Consider the following 19673-nt stretch of genomic DNA (forward strand, 5'->3'; position numbering starts at 1 on the left):
GAATGTTGGCCTCTGGGAAGCTGACGCGGATAGCGCCTGTCATCTGCTGCATGGGCACCTGCAGCTCCCCGGTCCCCCTGCTCCCGCGAGGTGGAAGGAAGTCGTCTCTGATTGGTGCATTTGGAACAACCCACCACACATGCCCAGCCCGACCCCTTTCTGGGAGGGCGGGGTAGGTCCGGCTCTGCCTCCACGTGGGCAGTGCAGGGATCGGGGTCAAGGCCCAGGTCTGGGGCCTTGCCCTCTCCCCAAGTTGGGACGTGGCAGGTATGAGGCAGCAACTCTCCCTCCCCCGGGTCTTCCCAATACCTACACTTGGGGGAAAACTATTAGAAAGTACAATTGTAGCTAAGATCTAAACCACACCGTCCAGTGTCAGCAGTAACATAGCTGATCTTTTGATCTCCATCTGTCCAACTTCTTTATCTACTTCTCAGCTGCTTTCCAACATGAAGGTGATTTAAAGGGGATGGGGAATTAGCACCTTTACCCTACCACGCAGGAACTTATGAATACAAGTGTGTGGGGGGGCGGCGAGCTCCGAGTCTCTCTTCAAGGACAAAAGAGAATAAGAATCATACACCCCATGAAAAGGGTTGGTGAAAAAAGGGTCATATCATGCTGCCCTCCAGTTCAATACCCACACCCCTCCACGTCCCCCCCCATCACTGTTCTTCTTAAAGGGGAGTAATCATCATCCATGCAAAGATACAAGAAAAAAGTAGAAAAAGAACATATTAAATAAAGGACAGACAAAAACAAGCCAAAATAAATCTATACCCCAATCAGAGTTGTGATGAATAAATGGTTCCCCATGGATTTTATAAATAAAAGCTAAAGAGAGAAAGAGAAAGAGGACAGAAACATGGACTAAAGGAAACAATGACATTAGTTAAAAAAAAAAAAAAGACTGATGAAAATACAATCAGGAACATGGAGGATGAACTTGAAACCTTTGAGGAAAATGAAAAGTAAAAGTTTGTATGGTGACATCGTGGTGATCATTTTAAAATGTATAAAAACATCAAACCACTATGTTGCGTAACAGGAACTAACATAGTGTTGCAGGTCAGTTATACGTCAAAAACAAACAAACTCATAAAAAAGACAGATCAGATTTGTGGTTATGGGGCAGGGGGGACTGGATGAAGGTAGTCAAAAGCTACAAACTTCCAGTCATAAGATAAATAAGTACTAGGGATGTAATACACACCATGATAAATAGAACTAACACTGCTCTATGTTATATATGAAAGTTGTTGAGAGTAAATCCTAAGAGTTTTCATCACAAGGGAAACATTTTTGTCTATTTCTTTAATTTTGCATCTATCAGAGATGATGGATGTTCACTAAACTTATTGCGGCCATCATTCCATGATGTATGTAAGTCAAATCATTATGCTGTACATCCTAAACTTATACAGTGCTATATGTCAATTATAGCTCAATAAAACTGGAGGAAAAAAAAAAAAGAAGGAAAGAAAAGGAGGAGAAAACAGGGATCTGAAAAGGATTGGAGCTTGTAGAGCACAGGGACCCCCTCATCTTCAGGTCTATTTTGAGAGGGTGTGAGTGCTCAGCACATAGGGCCCCTAATGTTTGTGGAATATAATACCTTGTACTGTTTTCCCCAGGTAATCGCCACGCCTCTCTTTATTGATCACATGTTGATATATCTTCCCAGTGGTGATGTTGTTGTCTTTATAAAGATTAATATCCAAGAACCTTTCATAATTTCCAAGGTCTAAATCAACTTCTCCACCATCGTTTAAGACAAACACTTCACCTGGGATAAAAAGGCAATGTAAAAATTAAAACTTTGCTTCCAGTAGATTATTTTTCAAAGATGAGCACAATATATTAAAGGGCTGGTAAAAGACTTATTTATAAGCCATAGTGTATCACCATTTCCATATTTCGATGGGAAAATTTAGCAATTCGATTCTATCCATGAAAGTGCATTGGAAAAATTCTGGTATTCTATTACAGTAGTTTTAAATGCTTACTGAAATTCTGTCCTCAAGATTTAGCTTTTCCAAACTCATCATATACCACATGAAAAAGGGACTTTAAAACAGCAATTTTTAAAACAAATAGCAATTGATTTCAAAGCATCAGTGTCCCGGACTCTGAAATTGGCGTAAGAAAATTTTCATTGATTCCAGTCTTGGGTAAAGTCACTATTGAACAGACAGTAGATGAAAAGCAGGGCCTCCACTAGCCCACGGGGCGAGTTGGTGAAACTGAGGCCAAAAAGAAAGTGAGCAATAAGCCACCTACACAACAACACCGTGATGAAGGATACAGATGAAGACTTGGGACTTCCATGGTGGCGCAGTGGTTAAGAATCCCCTGCCAATGCAGGGGACACAGGTTCAAGCCCTGGTCCGGGAAGACCCCACATGCTGCAGAGCAACTAAGCCCAAACGCCACAACTACTGAAGCCTGCGTGCCACAACTACTGAAGCCCACGTGCCTAGAGCCCAAGCTCTGCAACAAGAGAAGCCACCGCAGTGAGAAGCCCGTGCGCCACAATGAAGAGTAGCCCCTGCTCACCACAACTAGAGAAAGCCTGTGGGCAGCAACGAAGACCCAACACAGCCAAAAAAAAAAATTTAAGTAATTAATTAATTAATTTTTTTTAAATGTGTATAGATGAAGACTTAATCACATGACCGGCAACTGTGTTGACTACTAGGCATGCCTCTGGGTCTCCAGCGTTACTTGAGGGCATCGATTGGGAGTCCAATGTCCTAAAGCCACCTTGTCAGAACTGAACCTCTCCCTGATAAAGGAAATTCTATCATTTACTTCTATAGCTAGATGTTCACAGCATAAAAAGAAGGTTGGCTAGCTTCTGAACCTAATCAGAAGCCATTTATGTCTCCCTCATAAGGTACCTAAGTGTGACCGGAAAGATCTCTAACTTTAAGGACAAAAGAGCAAAATGATGAAATTGCAATACTTTCGTGTTTCCCAAATTCCATTTCCAGTTCAAATTCTACTTTCTCATGTTTATCAGGAATTGCCAATCCATGGAAAAGCCTTTGTACTTTGATCATCTTAACTTCTGCCAAATAGGGGAAGATCTCTGAAATCTCTCTAGTTAATTCAGGTCAAATCCATTTTAGCAATACTCCAGGTATACGGCAAAGGTCCTGAAATTTTAGATTCCTAAATTTTAAAATTTTCGATTCCTATTATGTTCCTACAAGAAAAAGAAAAGCTGTAGATCATGTCTTCAAAAACATTTTTTTTTATTTAATGCAATTATAATAAAAATGCCAACAGATTTTTTTTAACTTGACAGTGAAACTAAAGTTAATTTGGAAGAAAAACAGGTGTGATTACCAAAACAAAACACATGAAAAATAAATAAAAATAAAAGCCCTTAAAAAATATCAGTGAGGGCTTCCCTCGTGGCGCAGTGGTTGAGAGTCCTCCTGCCGATGCAGGGCACGCGAGTTCGTGCCCCGGTCCAGGAGGATCCCACATGCCGCGGAGCAGCTGGGCCCGTGAGCCATGGCCGCTGAGCCTGCGCGTCCGGAGCCTGTGCTCCGCAACGGGAGAGGCCACGGCAGTGAGAGGCCCGCGTATCGGGGGAAAAAAAAAAACAAACAAAAAAACAGTGAGTAATGGAAGATTAAAATATATATGTGTTAAAAAAATAAATAAAATAAAATTCCAAAAAATGTGTATATATTTATATATTTCAGTATACACAAATATGGAATAAGACAACATGAACAAATACTACACAAAACCAAAATACCCCCAAAAAGTCCCTATTACATAAAGGAATTTAATACATGACTAAAAAAACCAAAGATATCATTACAAATCAAAGTAGGTAAAATACACAGAAATAAACTTCGAAGAAATGTGTAGGACCTATATGAAGAAAATTTTACTTCAGAGACATAAAAGAAGGTATGTATAAAATGAAAGCCACTTACACAGTTCCGGAATAGACCAGTCAATATTTTCAGTGTTTAATTCTTCCCCAAATTAATTCATAAATTTAAAGAGTGATTTCTCATAAACTTTGATAAAAGGACTCTGACATTAATCTTGAACACAACTAACATTTCAAGGTTTAAAAAAGGAGAAAAGGAATAATGAGAAAAGTCCTGATAATAAAAAGCTGCAGCTATTAAAATGGTAGGCAGGAATAAACAAAGAGATCTGGAACAGAGCAGAATACAAAGACAGAAATACCACTGAAAGGTGGTATTTCAAGTCAGTGGAGAAAGGATGCAATCTTTGATAATTGCAACTAAGAACAGTGGCTAATCAGAAATAAATTTAGAGAAAAAATTATGTTACATCCTCATCTCCCACCAAATTAAATTCCAGATGTATTAACAATATTAAAGTAAAAGCAAATGGTGGTGATCATTTAAAAATGTATAGAAACATCAAATCACTATATTGTGCACCAGGAACAGTGTTGTAAGTCAATTATACTTCAAAAGCAAAACTCATAGAAAAAGAGATCAGATTTGTGGTTACCAGAGGAGAGGGGTGGGGTGAGGGGAATTGGATGAAGGTGGTCAAAAGGTACAAACTTCCAGTTATAAGATAAGTAAGTACTAGGGATGTAATGTACAGCAAGATAAATATAATTAACACTGCTCTATGTTACACATGAAAGTTAAGAGAGCACATCCTAAGAGTTTTCATCACAAGGGAAACAATTTTTTGCTACTTCTTTAATTTTGCATCTGTATGAGATGATGGATGTTCAACTAAACATTGTGATAATCATTTCATGATGTATGTAAGTCAAATTATTATGCTGTACATCTTAAACTTATACAGTGCTGTATTTCAACTATACCTCAATAAAACTGGAAGAAAAAAAAATAAAGTAAAACCAAATGAAACTCTAAAAGTGCCAGAAGAAAATATAGATGAATATTTAAATATTCCTGGGACAGAGAAGCTTACAGGTGACATCAAAGGCAGAAACCATAAGGGAAACAGCTGATACATTTAGTCACACAAATGGTAAAATGAAATTTATCAGCAGCAGAAGTAATATTAAGACAAATTGCAAACAGAGTAAAAATATATACATGTGGTAAGTATAGGTTAATATACTCTGCACAGAGTATTCTTGAAAATCATTTTTCAAAATCCAAAGGAAAATTGGCATAACACATGGCGTTAGTCAATTCTGCTGCCTACCAAACAACCCTAAAATCTCAGCGACTTAGAAAACATGTACTGATTTCTCCCTCATGTTACGTAGGGGTTGTGGGTCAGTTGTGAGTCTACCTTTTGCCTTCTTATTCCAGGACCCGGGCTGAAGGAGAAATCCCTATATGGGGCATATAGCTCTCACAGCACAGGGCAGAAAGACGACACAGACTGAGTCAAATTATGCCATTACATTGAAAAGTTCTACTTCAACAAGGCATATTTCATATTCGCTAATATCCCACAGAGCAAAACAAATCACATGGCCAAGTAAGGTGACTGACCTCTCTGGTTTGCCCAGGAGTAAAAGGGTTCCCAGGATTCAGGACTTTCAGTTTCAAAACCAGGAAAGTTCCAAACAAACCAGGAAGAGTTAACCATCCTACATGGCCAAAGGCCAAAGTCAGTGGGGCAGGGAATTCACTCCACCCAGGAAGCTGGGTGATAGTTTCAAACAAATATACAATCTACCATAGACTTGAATAAGCCACTCCACCGACAAAATGAAAATCAAAGAAATCTAAATTAACAAAATGAGATACCCGGGAATTCTCTGCCAGTCCAGTGGTTAGGGCTCCACACTTCCACTGCAGGGGGGCACAGGTTCGATCCCTGGTTATTCCTTTTTTTGGTTGTTTGGTGTACTCTCAGGTTAGTAAAGTTTAAAAAGAATAGTATTCAGCAAAGGTATAAAGAAAACTGAAAAACCTGAAAAACACACCTACCCACCAAATCAGAAATTCTGTACCTAGGCATTTATGTTAAAAAAATAAATTTTGAAGTTTCCCTTCACAGTGTTGTTTATAATATCAATAAACTGGAAATGATTTCCTATTATTGTATAGATTCTGTGCAGCCTTTAGAAGTATAGAATCTATTAAAATGTCTACAGTAGATTAAGTTTTAAAATTAGATTGAAAAATAGTATGACTAAGGGAGAGAGAAATTGGGAATTCAGGATTAACGGATACCTACTACTATATATAAAACAGATAAACAACAAGGACCTACTGTATAGAATAGGGAACTATATTCAATATCTTATAATAACCTATAAAGGAAAGGAATCTGAAAAAGAATATATATATGTATAACTGAATCACTTTGCTGTACACCTGAAACACTGTAAATCAACTATACTTCAATTAAAAAAATAGTATGACTAAGATTCAGTTCATTTAAAGTTCAAAAATAAGCAAAACTGATCTATAATGTTAGAAGACAGGATAATGGTTACCCTGGTCATTTCAGATAGGGAGAGACTGGAAGGGGCATAAAGGGGGTTTCTGTTTCTTGAGCTGGAGGCTGATTACACATTATGTTCATTTCATCTACTGGTACTTATGATTTATACACTTTCTTGCTTGTATGTAAAAAGTTTAAGAAGAAAGTATATAAGGGCTAGTGCCTTTTTTAGGATAATTAGTATAGGGAATTCCCTGGCGGTACAGTGATTAGGACTCTGCGCTTCCACTGCAGGGGGCACAGGTTTGATCTCTGGTCAGGGAACTAAGATCCCACAAGCCGCGCGGCATGGCCAAAAAAAATAATAATAAATAAAAATAATTAGCATAGGGCTTCCCTGGTGGCACACTGGTTGGGAGTCCGTCTGCCGATGCGGGGGTTGCGTGTTCATGCCCCTGTCCGGGAAGATCCCACATGCCGCGGAGCGGCTGGGCCCGTGGGCCGTGGCCACTGAGCCTGCGCATCCGGAGCCTGTGCTCCGCAGCGGGAGAGGCCACAACAGTGCGAGGCCCACGTACCGCAAAAACAAAAATAATAATAATAATAATAATTAGTATATACACCAAAATTTCAACATTAACAATAATTATTCCGGGCTTCCCTGGTAGCGCAGTGGTTGAGAGTCTGCCTGCCAATGCAGGGGACACGGGTTCGTGCCCCTGTCTGGGAAGATCCCACATGCCGCGGAGCGGCTGGGCCCGTGAGCCATGGCCGCTGAGCCTGCGCGTCCGGAGCCTGTGCTCCGCAACGGGAGAGGCCACAACAGTGAGAGGCCCGCGTACCGCAAAAACAAAACAAAACAAAACAATAATTATTCCAAGTGGTGGGAAATGGAAGATTTTTCTTTTCTTCAGGTCATTCTATATTGTCAATATATTCTATATTGTCTGAGTTTTTCTCTTAACAATGAAGTGTTGAGAAATATATTACCTTTATGATAAAATAAAACAAAACATAATCCATACTACAAAAGGTACAGTGAGAATGGTATCCTCACACACTGTTTTCCAAAAGGGTGGACTAATTTAGAATGTCATCAGCAATCAGAAAAATGTATCAATAACCATGAGAACATTCACAGATCCAAAATGTATGACCCAGCAGCTCTACTTCTGGAACTCTAAAGAAATTACCCAAAATACAAGAAAGAACCTCAGTTTAACCCAGTGCTTCATAGTGGGGAAGTGGTCCTCCCTCATACCGTGCTCATAAGGTGAAAAAGTGCCCGCATCGATGTTTATATAGGGGTCGATTTTGATGGCAGTAACTCGGAGTCCACATGATTTTAGAATCGTCCCAATGCTGCTTGCTATGATCCCTTTACCGATGCCCGAGATGACCCCACCAGTGACCAAGATGTACTTCATTGGCAGAGGAGTGGCTGAGTGCCAGCACCCAGATAGAATCTGAAAGGTAATGAAATTAAGGGTCAGGGAAGAGAAACATGTTCTTAAACCAGTAAAGTGGAGAGTGTGTTGGACCAGAATTTCAAAAGCACACAGCACTTTTTCTAAGTATTTGAAACAAAGTCTTATCATCTAGGTTTTTCTTTCTTGTTGACATGCAGGAAGCTCTGGATACAGCAAAATGTCTGGCTCCATTACCCTGATCTTACATTTACCCCAACCCTGTCGTGTGACAAACTTCATCATAAGAAGCCAAAATTCTCTGGGATTCAGAAGCATGGTAAAATTTTTAAGAGATCAGGCTCTGGAGTCAGAGCTGTAGAAGCTATACCTGGGCGAGTTACTAATCCTTTCTGTACCTGTTTCTTCATCTGTGAAATGGAATAAAAAGTACCATTCCCTTGGAATATTATTCAGCACTAAAAAGAAATGAGCTACCAATCCATGAAAAGACATGGCGGAAACTTAAGTGCATGTTACTAAGTGAAAGAAGCCCATCTGAAAAGGCACATACTGCATGATTCCAACTATATGACATTCTGGAAAAGACAAAACTATGAAGACAGTAAAATGATCAGTGGTTTTCAGAGGTTAGTGCGGGAGGGAAAGATGAATAGGTGGAGCACAGAGGATTTTTAGGGCAGTGAAACTATTCTGTATGATTCTATAATGGTGGATACAGGTCATTATACACTTGTCCAAACTCACAGAATGTATAAGACCAAGAGTGAACTCTAATGTAACCTATGGACTTGGAATGATAATGATATGTAGCTTCATTGACTGTAACAAATGTTCCTCTCTGCTTCAGGATGTTGATAATAAGGAACGCTGTGGGCATGGGGCAGTGGGTGTATGGAAACTCAGTACTTTCTGCTCAGTTTTGCTGTGAATCTAAAATAGCCTATTTGGGGGAACTTCCCTCGTGGTGCAGTGGTTAAGAATCTGCCTGCCAATGCAGGGGACACGAGTTCAATCCCTGGTCCGGGAAGATCCCACATGCTGCAGAGCAACTAAGCCCATGCACCACAACTACTGAGCCTGTGCTCTAGAGCCCGCAAGCCACAGCTACTGAGCCTGCATGCCACAACTACTAAAGCCCACGCACCTAGAGCCCGTGCTCCGCTACAAGAGAATCCACCGCAATGCGAAGCCCGTGCACCAAAACGAAGAGCAGCCCCCGCTCGCCACAACTAGAGAAAGCCCGCGTGCAGCAACAAAGACCCAACGCAGCCAAAAATAAATAAATTTTTTAATTAAAAAAATAAAATAAAATAAAAATAGTCTATTTTTTAAGTCAGTATTCAAATATGCCAACATTTTATAAAATCTTGGGACTTCCCTGGTCTCCAGTGGTTAAGACTGCGCTCTGAATGCAGGGGGCCCAGGTTTAATCCCTGGTCGGGGAACTAGATCACACGTGCCGCAACTAAGACCCAACGCAGCCAAATAAATAAATATTTTAAAAATAAAATAAAATAAAAAATCTTGCAGATGGTTGTGAGGATTAAATGAGCTAAGGTACAGATCAGAGGTCAGGAAACCAGGGCCCATAGGTCACATCTGGCCCACTGTCTGTTTTTGTATGGTTGCCAAGCTAAGAATGTTTTACATTTTAAATGACTGAGAAAAGATCAAAAGAAGAATATTTCATGACACATTAAAATTGTATGAAACTCAAACTTCAGGGTCCATAAATCAAGTTTTATTAGCACACAGCCATGCCCATCATTTACATATTGTCTCTGGTGGCTTTCTGGCTACAGTGGCAGAGCTGAGTAGCTGGAAAACAGAGACCTCTGGCCCACAAAGCCTGAAATATTTCCTATCTTTTATAGAAAATGTTTGCTGATACCTGGCTTAGAGGGGGTCAAAACTGACCCCTATATTAACATACAGTAAGAACTTAGTAAAAGTTAGCTACTAATGTCATTATTAATAATAATAAATGTATCCTCCTTAACTATGTATGTGGAACACTGAATCTGTTCCTTACCCATCCATTTCACCATGCAGAAATATTCAAGCAGAAAAAAAAAAAAGAAAATATTATGTCATAAAGAAATTTTATTTGACTTTCCTGCTGCTGTCTGATTCCAACCCTTTTGTTTTAGAGGCAGACAGGAAGCCCAAGAGCTACTTGGGCTGCTCTACTCTGAGAACTATTGTTTTCCCCTTGAGCCTGAGCAGGGGCCTTCTGCATTTGCCATTTCACCATGCACGTGAAGGTGAGCCTTAACGGCATTATTCGCGTGGTCCTGACATGCAAACAAACGGCCAACTAAGACTATTAATATAAAATTGCAACTACAAGAAAAGAGAGTAACTAACAAAAGCTAATAATTATAAATCCCACTTTCTATTGTAATTCACAAATGTTTTTAAATACCTGGAAATCAAGCTCAAATGCAATCAGGTAGGAATGATTTCAGCTACCCGCTTATCCTATCTGCCTGTCTTTCCCAAAGGAATGCCTATTCTGATTTTGTAGTTTCCTCTACTTTCAAAACCAACTAGCTTGGGTTTCCCTGGTGGCGCAGTGGTTGGGAATCTGCCTGCCAATGCAGGGGACACGGGTTCGAGCCCTGGTCTGGGAAGATCTCACATGCTGCGGAGCAACTAGGCCCGTGAGCCACAACTACTGAGCCTGCGTGTCTGGAGCCTGTGCTCCACAACAAGAGAGGCCGCGATAGTGAGAGGCCCGCGCATCTCGATGAAGAGCGGCCCCCACTTGCCGCAACTAGAGAAAGCCCTCGCACAGAAACGAAGACCCAACACAGCCAAAAATAAATAATAAATAATTTTTTTAAAAAAAACAACTAGCTTAACTTAAAAGGTGTAGAGCCCTTTCACTTCAGAGCTGTGAGTTCAATTTGAATTAGCTGACCACCGTCAAGGCGAGTAAACTGAAGCCATCCAAAATATACAAGTCCCATCCCAAATGGCTTCCTTAAGTCCCTGGGCCTGCCTTTCTCTACACAACACAGTTGATCATGTTCAATGTCACCGTTCCTCTTTACTACCCACCTGGCCATCCACTCACCTGAGCTAGATTTAGCCTAAAAGATTTTCAGTCCAAACCCAGAATGCTCCTCCTACAGATCCAAAATGTATCTGAATATTCATCTCTTGCCACTTCTACTAGCTGAGGTAGTTGTTAGAGTGGGAATTTCATCACAGTCTTCCCTTACTCATCCCACTGTTGATTTTTTTCTATTTTGATAAGTGTCTCTCCTCTGGAGTCAGACAGCCTGAGCTCAAGTGCTGTCACTTAATAGCTATGACCCTGGGCAATTTCAACTTCTCTAAACCTCAATTTTCTCCACCTGTGCGGTACACAGAAATAATACCAGTGCCAGCCTTATAGAGCTGTGTGGGTATTTACAAAGAGAGCGCCCAAGTGCTAAGTCAAGGTTAGCTCTTATTTTTCAGAGCCCTCTACTCACTGATTCAGTCAGCTCATAAACATTTATAGAACAGGCAGAGGAGGAAAATCTGCCACACCAAAATGTGCCTCTTTGGCATGAGCATTAATTTAGTTTGATTATTTTTAAGAAACAGAAGACTCAGGAAGTCCTTCTTTTTTATTGCCCCCTTTGTTGCCTAAAGAATTTAGATAAAGGGCCTGTTCCTGGCATAGACCTATCACCAGAGATATCTTCAGAGAATATGAGCTAGATGTGGTCGGGGAAGCTCTTAGAGATCAGAGTCCACTCTGTGTACCACTGTCTCTGCCTGACCTAGCAAACATTTGTTTACCAAAATATTTGCCTTTCCATTTCCAGGTTAATCGCCTTCTTCCCTTTTTTTTTTTTTAACTATTCATTTATTTACTTTTGGCTGCATTGGGTCTTTGTTGCTGTGCGCGGGCTTTCTCTAGTTGTGGAGAGCGGGGGCTACTCTTTGTTGCAGTGTGCGGGCTTCTCATTGTGGTGGCTTCTCTTGTTGTGGAGCTCGGGCTCTAGGAGCGTGGGCTCAGTAGTTGCGGCTCGTGGGCTCTAGAGCACAGGCTCAGTAGTTGTGGCACACGGGCTTAGTTGCTCCGCAGCATGTGGGATCTTCCCGGACCAGGGCTCGAACCCGTGTCCCCTGCATTGGCAGGCAGATTCTTAACCACTGCACCACCAGGGAAGCCCTGCCTTCTTGCCTTTTGAAGTCCCAAACTACTACCCACAACATCTTCTTTTGTCTTCAGCTGAAGATGACATTTAAGGCAAGGGTTTCAACCATTTTAGCAAGTGACTAAGTTTTCCTGGGTCTCTCCCATGTATACACGTTATTAAACTTTTATTTGATTTTCTCCTGTTAATCTGTCTCATGTCAACTTAATTCTTAGACCAGCAGAAGAACCTAGAAGGGTAGAAGGAAATTTTCTTCCTCCCAGACAAATTATATGCTTGACGTGTTCCCAGGTCCTGCAGATATGGGGGTGAACAAAAAGTCAAGGTCCCTGTCCTCTTGGTCTTCACCTTTCCTGTTAGATAAAGGGGCAAATAAGCTGTTCTGTAACTACCTTATTCTGGCACTGTCACACTATTAAAATGACTTCCCATTTGTAAAAGTTAGCAAAATGGAAAAATGCCATAGAAAACTGGAGAGTAGTTATGAGAAGGCACATTATGTGGTTGTCAAAAAGCCTAAGAATCTTTCATATAAGGTATGCTTATGTTACACAACAGAGCAGGATATAAAATTAAATATATTATTATCTCAACTATTTTTTTTTATTAATACTGGTCAAATTACACCAAAATGCTACATTTTAATATATATTTAGGTGGTTGAGTTGCAGGCAATTATTACTTTTCCATATTTTCAAAAGCACAAGATATCTTTTTAAGCATATCGGATATTTTACAAAGTCCTTTTTGAAAATGTAACAATATCAAGGAGACACCTAGTCCTTTCTATCTATTTTAAGCAAACAAGTAAGTTTGAAACAAAATTTTAAAACAACAGGCAAAGCAGGCTCTTCAAGCTACTTCCACAATCGGGATTTTTTTCCTCTTGCGAAGACCATTATTTACATTTACTCTTATATGCAGTGAGCAGACCCAATTGTCTGTAAAATAGGCTTGTGTAGGGCTGTCCACTGTCCAATAAAAACATTTAAAAAAATTACAGTGTGTAATTTTAAATTTTCCAGTAGCCATATAAAAAGTAAAAAGAAACAGATTAAGTTCATTTTAATAATATCTTATTTAACCCAAGGTATCCAAAATACCCATAATCAATGTAAGAATATTTTGGTGAGATAATTTACATCCCTTTTTTTTTTTTTTTTTTGTAATGTCTTCCGAAATTAGGTGTGTCTACGCACAGCACATCTCAACTCACACTGGAGAGTGCAGGCCTAAAGCAACTAAAAACATGCACCAAGAGATACCTCCTCAATGAGGGCCATTTAAAAAGTAGTCAAAAACAAAAGAGTACTTACTGCATGAGCCCACTTTATGAAGTTCTAGAACAGGCAAAAACAAGCTCTGATGGAAATCAAGGGGTGAGGGCGGTTGTGAATCGACCGGAGAGGAGCACGAGGGAACTTTCTGGAGTGATGGAAATGGTCTATGTCTACGTTGGGGTAGTGGTTACACTTGTGTATAATTTGTCAAAATCCCCGATCTGCACGCTTAAAATGGGGGCATTTTACTGAACGTAAATAAGACATCAAATGTGGAGAAACCGTTTTAGAAAGAAAGCTATGTTGTAGCAGCAGCGGACTCGGGCTCAGAGCGCCCTAACCAGCTGCGACCCGGGCAACGCGAGGGTCGCGGTTTAACTAGTGCCCCGGACGGGGGAGGAGACAGAAAGGCCATCTCACTCCGCGCGGGGCTGCACTTCTGCCAACGCCATCTCGGGGGTCCCGGGGCCCGGGAGGAACCGGGCAGGGGCCGCGGCGGGCCCCAGCGCCCGGTTCCGAGGCGGGGTGCGCGCCGAAGCGCCGCTCGCGTACGCGGCGCTCCGGAGCCCGGGCGGCGGGCCGCGGGCCGCGGGCCGCCGCTGGGCGGACTCCCAGGGCCCCGGCCCTACCCCGCCGCTGTCTGCCCGCGGGCAGAGAGCACAGGGTGCTGGGACGCGTGCGGCGGCCGCCCTCGGAGGGGACAAAGGCTCCCGGTCCCATGTGCGCGCCGGGCTGGGGCCGCGGGCTGGAGGGCGGCCCCGGCGCTGAGGCCCGGGCGGGGAGTTACCTGTGCTTTGGCAGCGGCGGTGGCGCGGAGGGTGGTCGTTGGAGCCGGCGAGCTCCGCCTCGAGGCCCGCCCGCGCTCACCTGTTGGGCTGGGGAGGGGTCCGCCGCCAGCGGCGTCCCGAGCCGCCCCCGTGTCCCTCCCGCCGCCCGCGCGGGCCTCGGGGTGCATGGCGCCCTCCTCGCCCACCTCCCCCTCTTCTGCCGCCGCGGGCCCCGCTGACTCACGCCGGTGACCTCGGGGTTGGCACCCGGGTTTGTGCAATGCTCCGAAACAAGCGCCCCAAAAGTGACTCCTCAGGCGTTGGTGGCTTCCCGTCACCCTCCGCCCTGGACGCACTTGGCCCCAGGCCAGGCTCAGCCCGGGGACTGCTCCTCCCCTCCGCGGCTTGCTGAGCACCGGCACCTCGGAGACACGGGTGAACGCCAGGTCCCGGCGCCCCGGCCCCTCGGCACGCCCGGACCCTGCTCGGGTCCTCGCGTCCCGCTCTCGGCGCCGGAAAGAGCTTCTCTCGGTCACGGAGAGCAACTGCGGGAGCGCCGAGCAGAGGACGACGATCAGATGGGATGCCGGCCTTTGAGGGGCTCACAATCTGGGGGGAGGGCTACACCTCTACTGGAATCAGTAAGGTTCCTGGAACAGTACGCGTGTAGCAAAAATTAAAATTTAAAATGCGAGGGGCAGAAGGACGACAATCAGGGCTTCGCCGAGTGACTTTTTAAAGAGTATTTGGAGGATGGTTAGTGCCTTGGTGCCAGGAAAGGACACAGGAGGTTATTAAGGCGAAGGGAAGAACATAAACCACTGAAGGAGAAAGGATCTAACTAGGGACAATAGGAGGGTTTGGAATCAGACGGAAGCGTTAGGAAAGTGGTGAAAATTTTGAATGACCAGGTGAGTCACTAGAGGGCCGAGTGAGGAGAGCATCATTGAAGACCCAGTGGAGTCTAGAAACCATCATTGTGTAATGACCTCCAGCTATAGTTGTGCAAGATGTCTATAGGTCGGTAGGGAAGTCCCTCGTGTTCTTTTATAATCTTTTGTTTTGAAGAATTCTAACCTTCAGGACGATTGTAAACCCTGGGGAACATGGACTTCGTCATGATTTTGGGTGGAGATAGAGCAAAAGTAAGGCTGAAAGGGATGGCCCCCACCTCTGCTATCAGAAGGGTCAGCACTGTATTCCTTTCGTAGGTGAAGAAACTGAAAGGGGAAAGGATGAGTAATGAGTCAAGTTTACTCACCCATTAGACAGTGGAGTTAGCACCCCTGTCCTAGGCTTCTGACCGAAATTCCAGGCTCATTCCAATCACCCTTGAACCAAATATCCTTTTTCTGGAACGTGTTGACCACTTTCAGGTTCTGACTAAATCCTAGAAAGGCATTGGTCCTAAGATATCTCCTGACTTTCGAAGGTTAATGAATACCCAGACTCTAAAAACAGGTTGGAATGTCATTGATGCCACAGAATTGTACACTTAGCAATGGTTAAAATGGCAAGTTTTATGTTATATATATGTTTACACAGTTTAAAAAATTAATGGGGCTTCCCAAAATTAATGGTGCAGTGGTTAAGAATCCACCTGCCAATGCAGGGGACACAGGTTTGAGCCCTGGTCCGGGAAGATCTCACATGCTGCGGAGCAACTAAGCCCGTGCACCACAACTACAGAGCCTGTGCTCTAGAGCCCGCAAGCCACAACTACTGAAGCCCATGTGCCACAACTACTGAAGCCCGCGCACCTACAGCCTGTGCTCCGCAACAAGAGAAGTCACTGCAATGAGAAGTCTGCGCACCGCAACGAAGAGTAGCCCCCGCTCGCCACAACTAGAGAAAGCCCGCACCCAGCAACGGAGACCCAACCCAGCCAAAAATAAATTACTTAAATAAATTTTAAAAAATAATAATGGTGTAATACAACAGAAACCATTGAATTGTACAGTTTCAACAGGTGTGGATGGCATGTGAATTATATCTCAATAAAGCTGTTTGGAAAAAAAAAAAGTAGGTTGAGCCTGTTTAGCTAAAGTCCTGGAGCACGCTCTTACACTGTTGGTGGGAATGTAAACTGATACAGCCACTATGGAGAACAGTATGGAGGTTCCTTAAAAAACTAAAAATAGAACTACCATATGACCCAGCAATCCCACTACTGGACATATACCTGGAGAAAACCATAATTCAAAAAGACACATGCACCCCAATGTTCACTACAGCACTATTTACAATAGCCAGGACATGGAAGCAACCTAAATGTCCATCAACAGAGGAATGGATAAAGAAGATGTGGTACATCTGTACAATGGACTATTAGCCATAAAAAGGAATGAAATTGTGTCATTTGCAGAGACGTGGATGGACTTAGAGACTGTCATACAGAGTGAAGTAAGTTGGAAAGAAAAAAACAAATATAGTATATTAACACATACATGTGGAATCTAGAAAAATGGCATAGATGATTTTATTTGCAAAGAAGAAATAGAGACACAGACGTAGAGAACAAACGTATGGATACCAAGGGGGAACGGGGGGGGGGGGAATTGGGAAGTTGGGATTGACATATATATACTACTATATATAAAATAGATAACTAATGAGAACCTACTGTATAGCACAGGGAACTCTACTCAGTGCTCTGTGGTGACCTAAATGGGAAGGAAATCCAAAAAAGAAGGGATAAATGTACACGTATGGCTGAATCACTTTACTGTGCAGCAGAAACTGACACAGCAGTGTAAAGCAACTATACTCCAATTAAAAAAAAAAAAAAAGTCCTGGACCAGAATTGTAAATATACTTCAGGCTGGAAAACTGGAGAGCAAGGAAATCAGAATTGTAATCTGTCCCCCACATGCTCACACAGGTCACTGGAACTAGGCTACTCTTCTCAAGATGGTGGGGGGTGGAGGAATACGTAATGCTTAAGACTGTGCTTGGGAAATACATTCGTGAACTCCCTACTCTGAAGGGGGAGTTGTTCACTCGGCCAGTTTTTTGTTTTTGACCATTTGTTTACACGTTATTGTGGGAAAAGTTGAATATATAGAAAAGCAAACCTAAAACTCGAACTTCAACAATTATCAGTCCATGACCAGGTTTGTTTCATCTGTATCCCCACCCATTTCCCCCATCTGTATTAATTTGAAGCAAATGCCAGGCATCCTATTATTTCATTGGTAAATATCTCAGTATGACTCTAAAAGATTAGAACTCTTTTAAACACACACACACACAATTACCACAATTTAAAAATTAATAATTCCTATGTCCATCACACATGAATGGGTAAACAAAATGTGGAATATACATACAATGGAATACTCTTCAGCCTTTTTTAAGATAGCCTCCTTTTTTTATTTATTTTTTTTTTTTTGCGATACGCGGGCCTCTCACTGTTGTGGCCTCTCCCACCGCGGGGCACAGGCTGCGGATGCGCAGGCCCAGCGGCCATGGCTCACGCGGCACGTGGGATCCTCCCAGACCGGGGCACGAACCCGTGTCCCCTGCATCGGCAGGCGGACTCTCAACTACTGCGCCACCGGGGAAGCCCGATAGCCTCCTTTTTTGTTATATTCACTGGTTTGTTTTTTATTTTTTAGATTTCACATATAAGTGATGATATACAGTATTTGTCTTTCTCCATCTGATTTATTTCACTAAGCATAAAACCCTCCAGGTCCATCCATGTTGTTCAAATGGCAAAATTTCATTCTTTTTTATGCTGAGTAGTATTCCGTTGCATATATATAGCACTTCTTTATCCATTGGTCTGTTGATGTACCCTTAGGTTGCTTCCATATCTTGGCAATTGTAAATAATGCTGCTATGAACATTGGGGTGCATGTATCTTTTCGAATTAGTGTTTTCATTTTCTTTGGATATATACCCAGGAGAGGAATTGCCAGATTGTATGGTAGTTCTAGTTTTAATTTTTTGAGGAACCTCCATAATGTTTTCCACAGTGGCTTCATCAATTTACATTCCCGCCAACAGTGTGCGAGGGTTCCCCTTTCTCTACATCCTCACCAACATTTGTTATTTGTGGTCATTTTGATGATAGCCATTCTGACAGGTGTGAGGTGATATCACATTATGATTTTGATTTGCATTTCTCTGATGATTAGTGATGTTGAGCATCTTTTATGTGCCTGTTGGCTATCTGTATGTCTTCTTTGGAAAAATGTCTATTCAGGTCTTTTGCCCATTTTTTAATCAGGTTGTTTGAGTTTTTTTGATATTAAGTTGTATGAGCTGTTTTTGTATTTTGGATATTAACCCCTTATCGGTCATATCCTCTGCAAATATATTCTCCTATTCAGTAGGTTGTCTTTTCATTTTATGGATGGTTTTCTTTGCTCTGTAAAAGCTTTTAAGTTTAATTAGGTCCCATTTGTTTATTTTTGCTTTTGTTTCCTTTGCCTTAGGACAGTGGTCCGCAACCTTTTTGGCACCAGGGACAGGTTTCGTGGAAGACAATTTTTCCACGGGGGGCGGGGGACGGTTCAGGCGGTAATGCGAGCCATGGGGAGCAGCAGATGAAGCTTCGCTCTTTCGCCTGCCGTTCACCTCCTGTTGTGCGGCCCCAGGGGTTGGGGACCCCCTTCCTTAGGAGACAGATCCAAAAAAGTATTGCTACAATTTATGTGAAAGAGAGTTCGAAGTAGCCTTTTTAAGGCGAATTTTAAGGAAATTCTAACACATGCTACAACATGGATGAAACTTGAGGACATTTGCTCAATGAAATGAACCAGTCACAAAAAGACAAATGTGGTATGATTCCACTTATATGAGGTTCCTGGAGTAGTCAAAAATCGTAGAGACAGAAAGTAGCTTGGTTGCCAGGGAATGGAGGGAACGGAGAACGGAGTTGTTTAGTGGGTATAGGGTTTCAGTTTTGCAACAGGAAAACAATTGTGGAGATTGGTTCCACTTGTAACAATGTGAATGTACTTACTACTACTTAACTGTACACTTAAAAATGATTAAGGTGGGGCTTCCCTGGTGGCGCAGTGGTTGAGGGTCCGCCTGCCGATGCAGGGGATACGGGTTCGTGCCCCAGTCCGGGAGGATCCCACATGCCGCGGAGCGGCTGGGCCCGTGAGCCATGGCCACTGGGCCTGCGCGTCCGGAGCCTGTGCTCCGCAATGGGAGAGGCCACAGCAGTAAGAGGCCGGCGTGCCGCAAAAAAAAAAAAAAAAGATTAGGGTGGTAGATTTTGTTTATCTAGCACAACTAAAATTCTTTAAACTTAACAATTTCTTCAACTTCTTAATCTCATGAACTATCCAGTTCCCAAATTTCCAATTCTTATAAACGTCAAAAAATTTTCCCCACTGTGTTTGTTTGAGGATCTAAAGAAAGTCCGCAAGTTGCCATAGGTTGTTTTTTAGGTCGTTTTTAATCTATAGGTTCCCCTTGCCCCGTTCCTTGCAATTTATTTGAAGAAACAAGGTCGTCAGCCTGTGGTCTCTCACAGCCTAGATTCTGCTCCCTGCATCCCGTGGTGTCCTTTAATAGTTTCCTCCGTCCCCTGTATTCCCTGTAAATTGGTAGGTGGACACAGAGGGCCTGGGCTAATTTTGATGTGGACTCAGAAGGAGATTAAAGATATCCATGTCCGCGGGGCCGACCCTG

The 19673-nt window shown here is 42.7% G+C and overlaps 1 protein-coding gene across 1 annotated transcript in view; it reads right to left on the reverse strand.

Moving 5' to 3' along the window:
• CTPS2 (CTP synthase 2) overlaps positions 1–14483 on the reverse strand; it is a 122098-nt gene extending 107615 nt beyond the window's left edge. The window contains exons 1-3 of the mRNA XM_007454843.1: positions 14266–14483; positions 7649–7853; positions 1616–1786 (exon numbers count right to left, since the gene is read on the reverse strand). Of these exons, the coding sequence (XP_007454905.1) occupies positions 1616–1786; positions 7649–7814 (337 nt within the window). The 5' untranslated portion in view covers positions 7815–7853; positions 14266–14483. The remainder of the gene's footprint in view (positions 1–1615; positions 1787–7648; positions 7854–14265) is intronic.
• Between the last annotated feature and the right edge of the window lie 5190 nt (positions 14484–19673).

Source organism: Lipotes vexillifer, unplaced genomic scaffold (assembly GCF_000442215.2).
Source record: "Lipotes vexillifer unplaced genomic scaffold, Lipotes_vexillifer_v1.1 scaffold586, whole genome shotgun sequence".
Taxonomy (NCBI): Eukaryota; Metazoa; Chordata; class Mammalia; order Artiodactyla; family Lipotidae; genus Lipotes; species Lipotes vexillifer.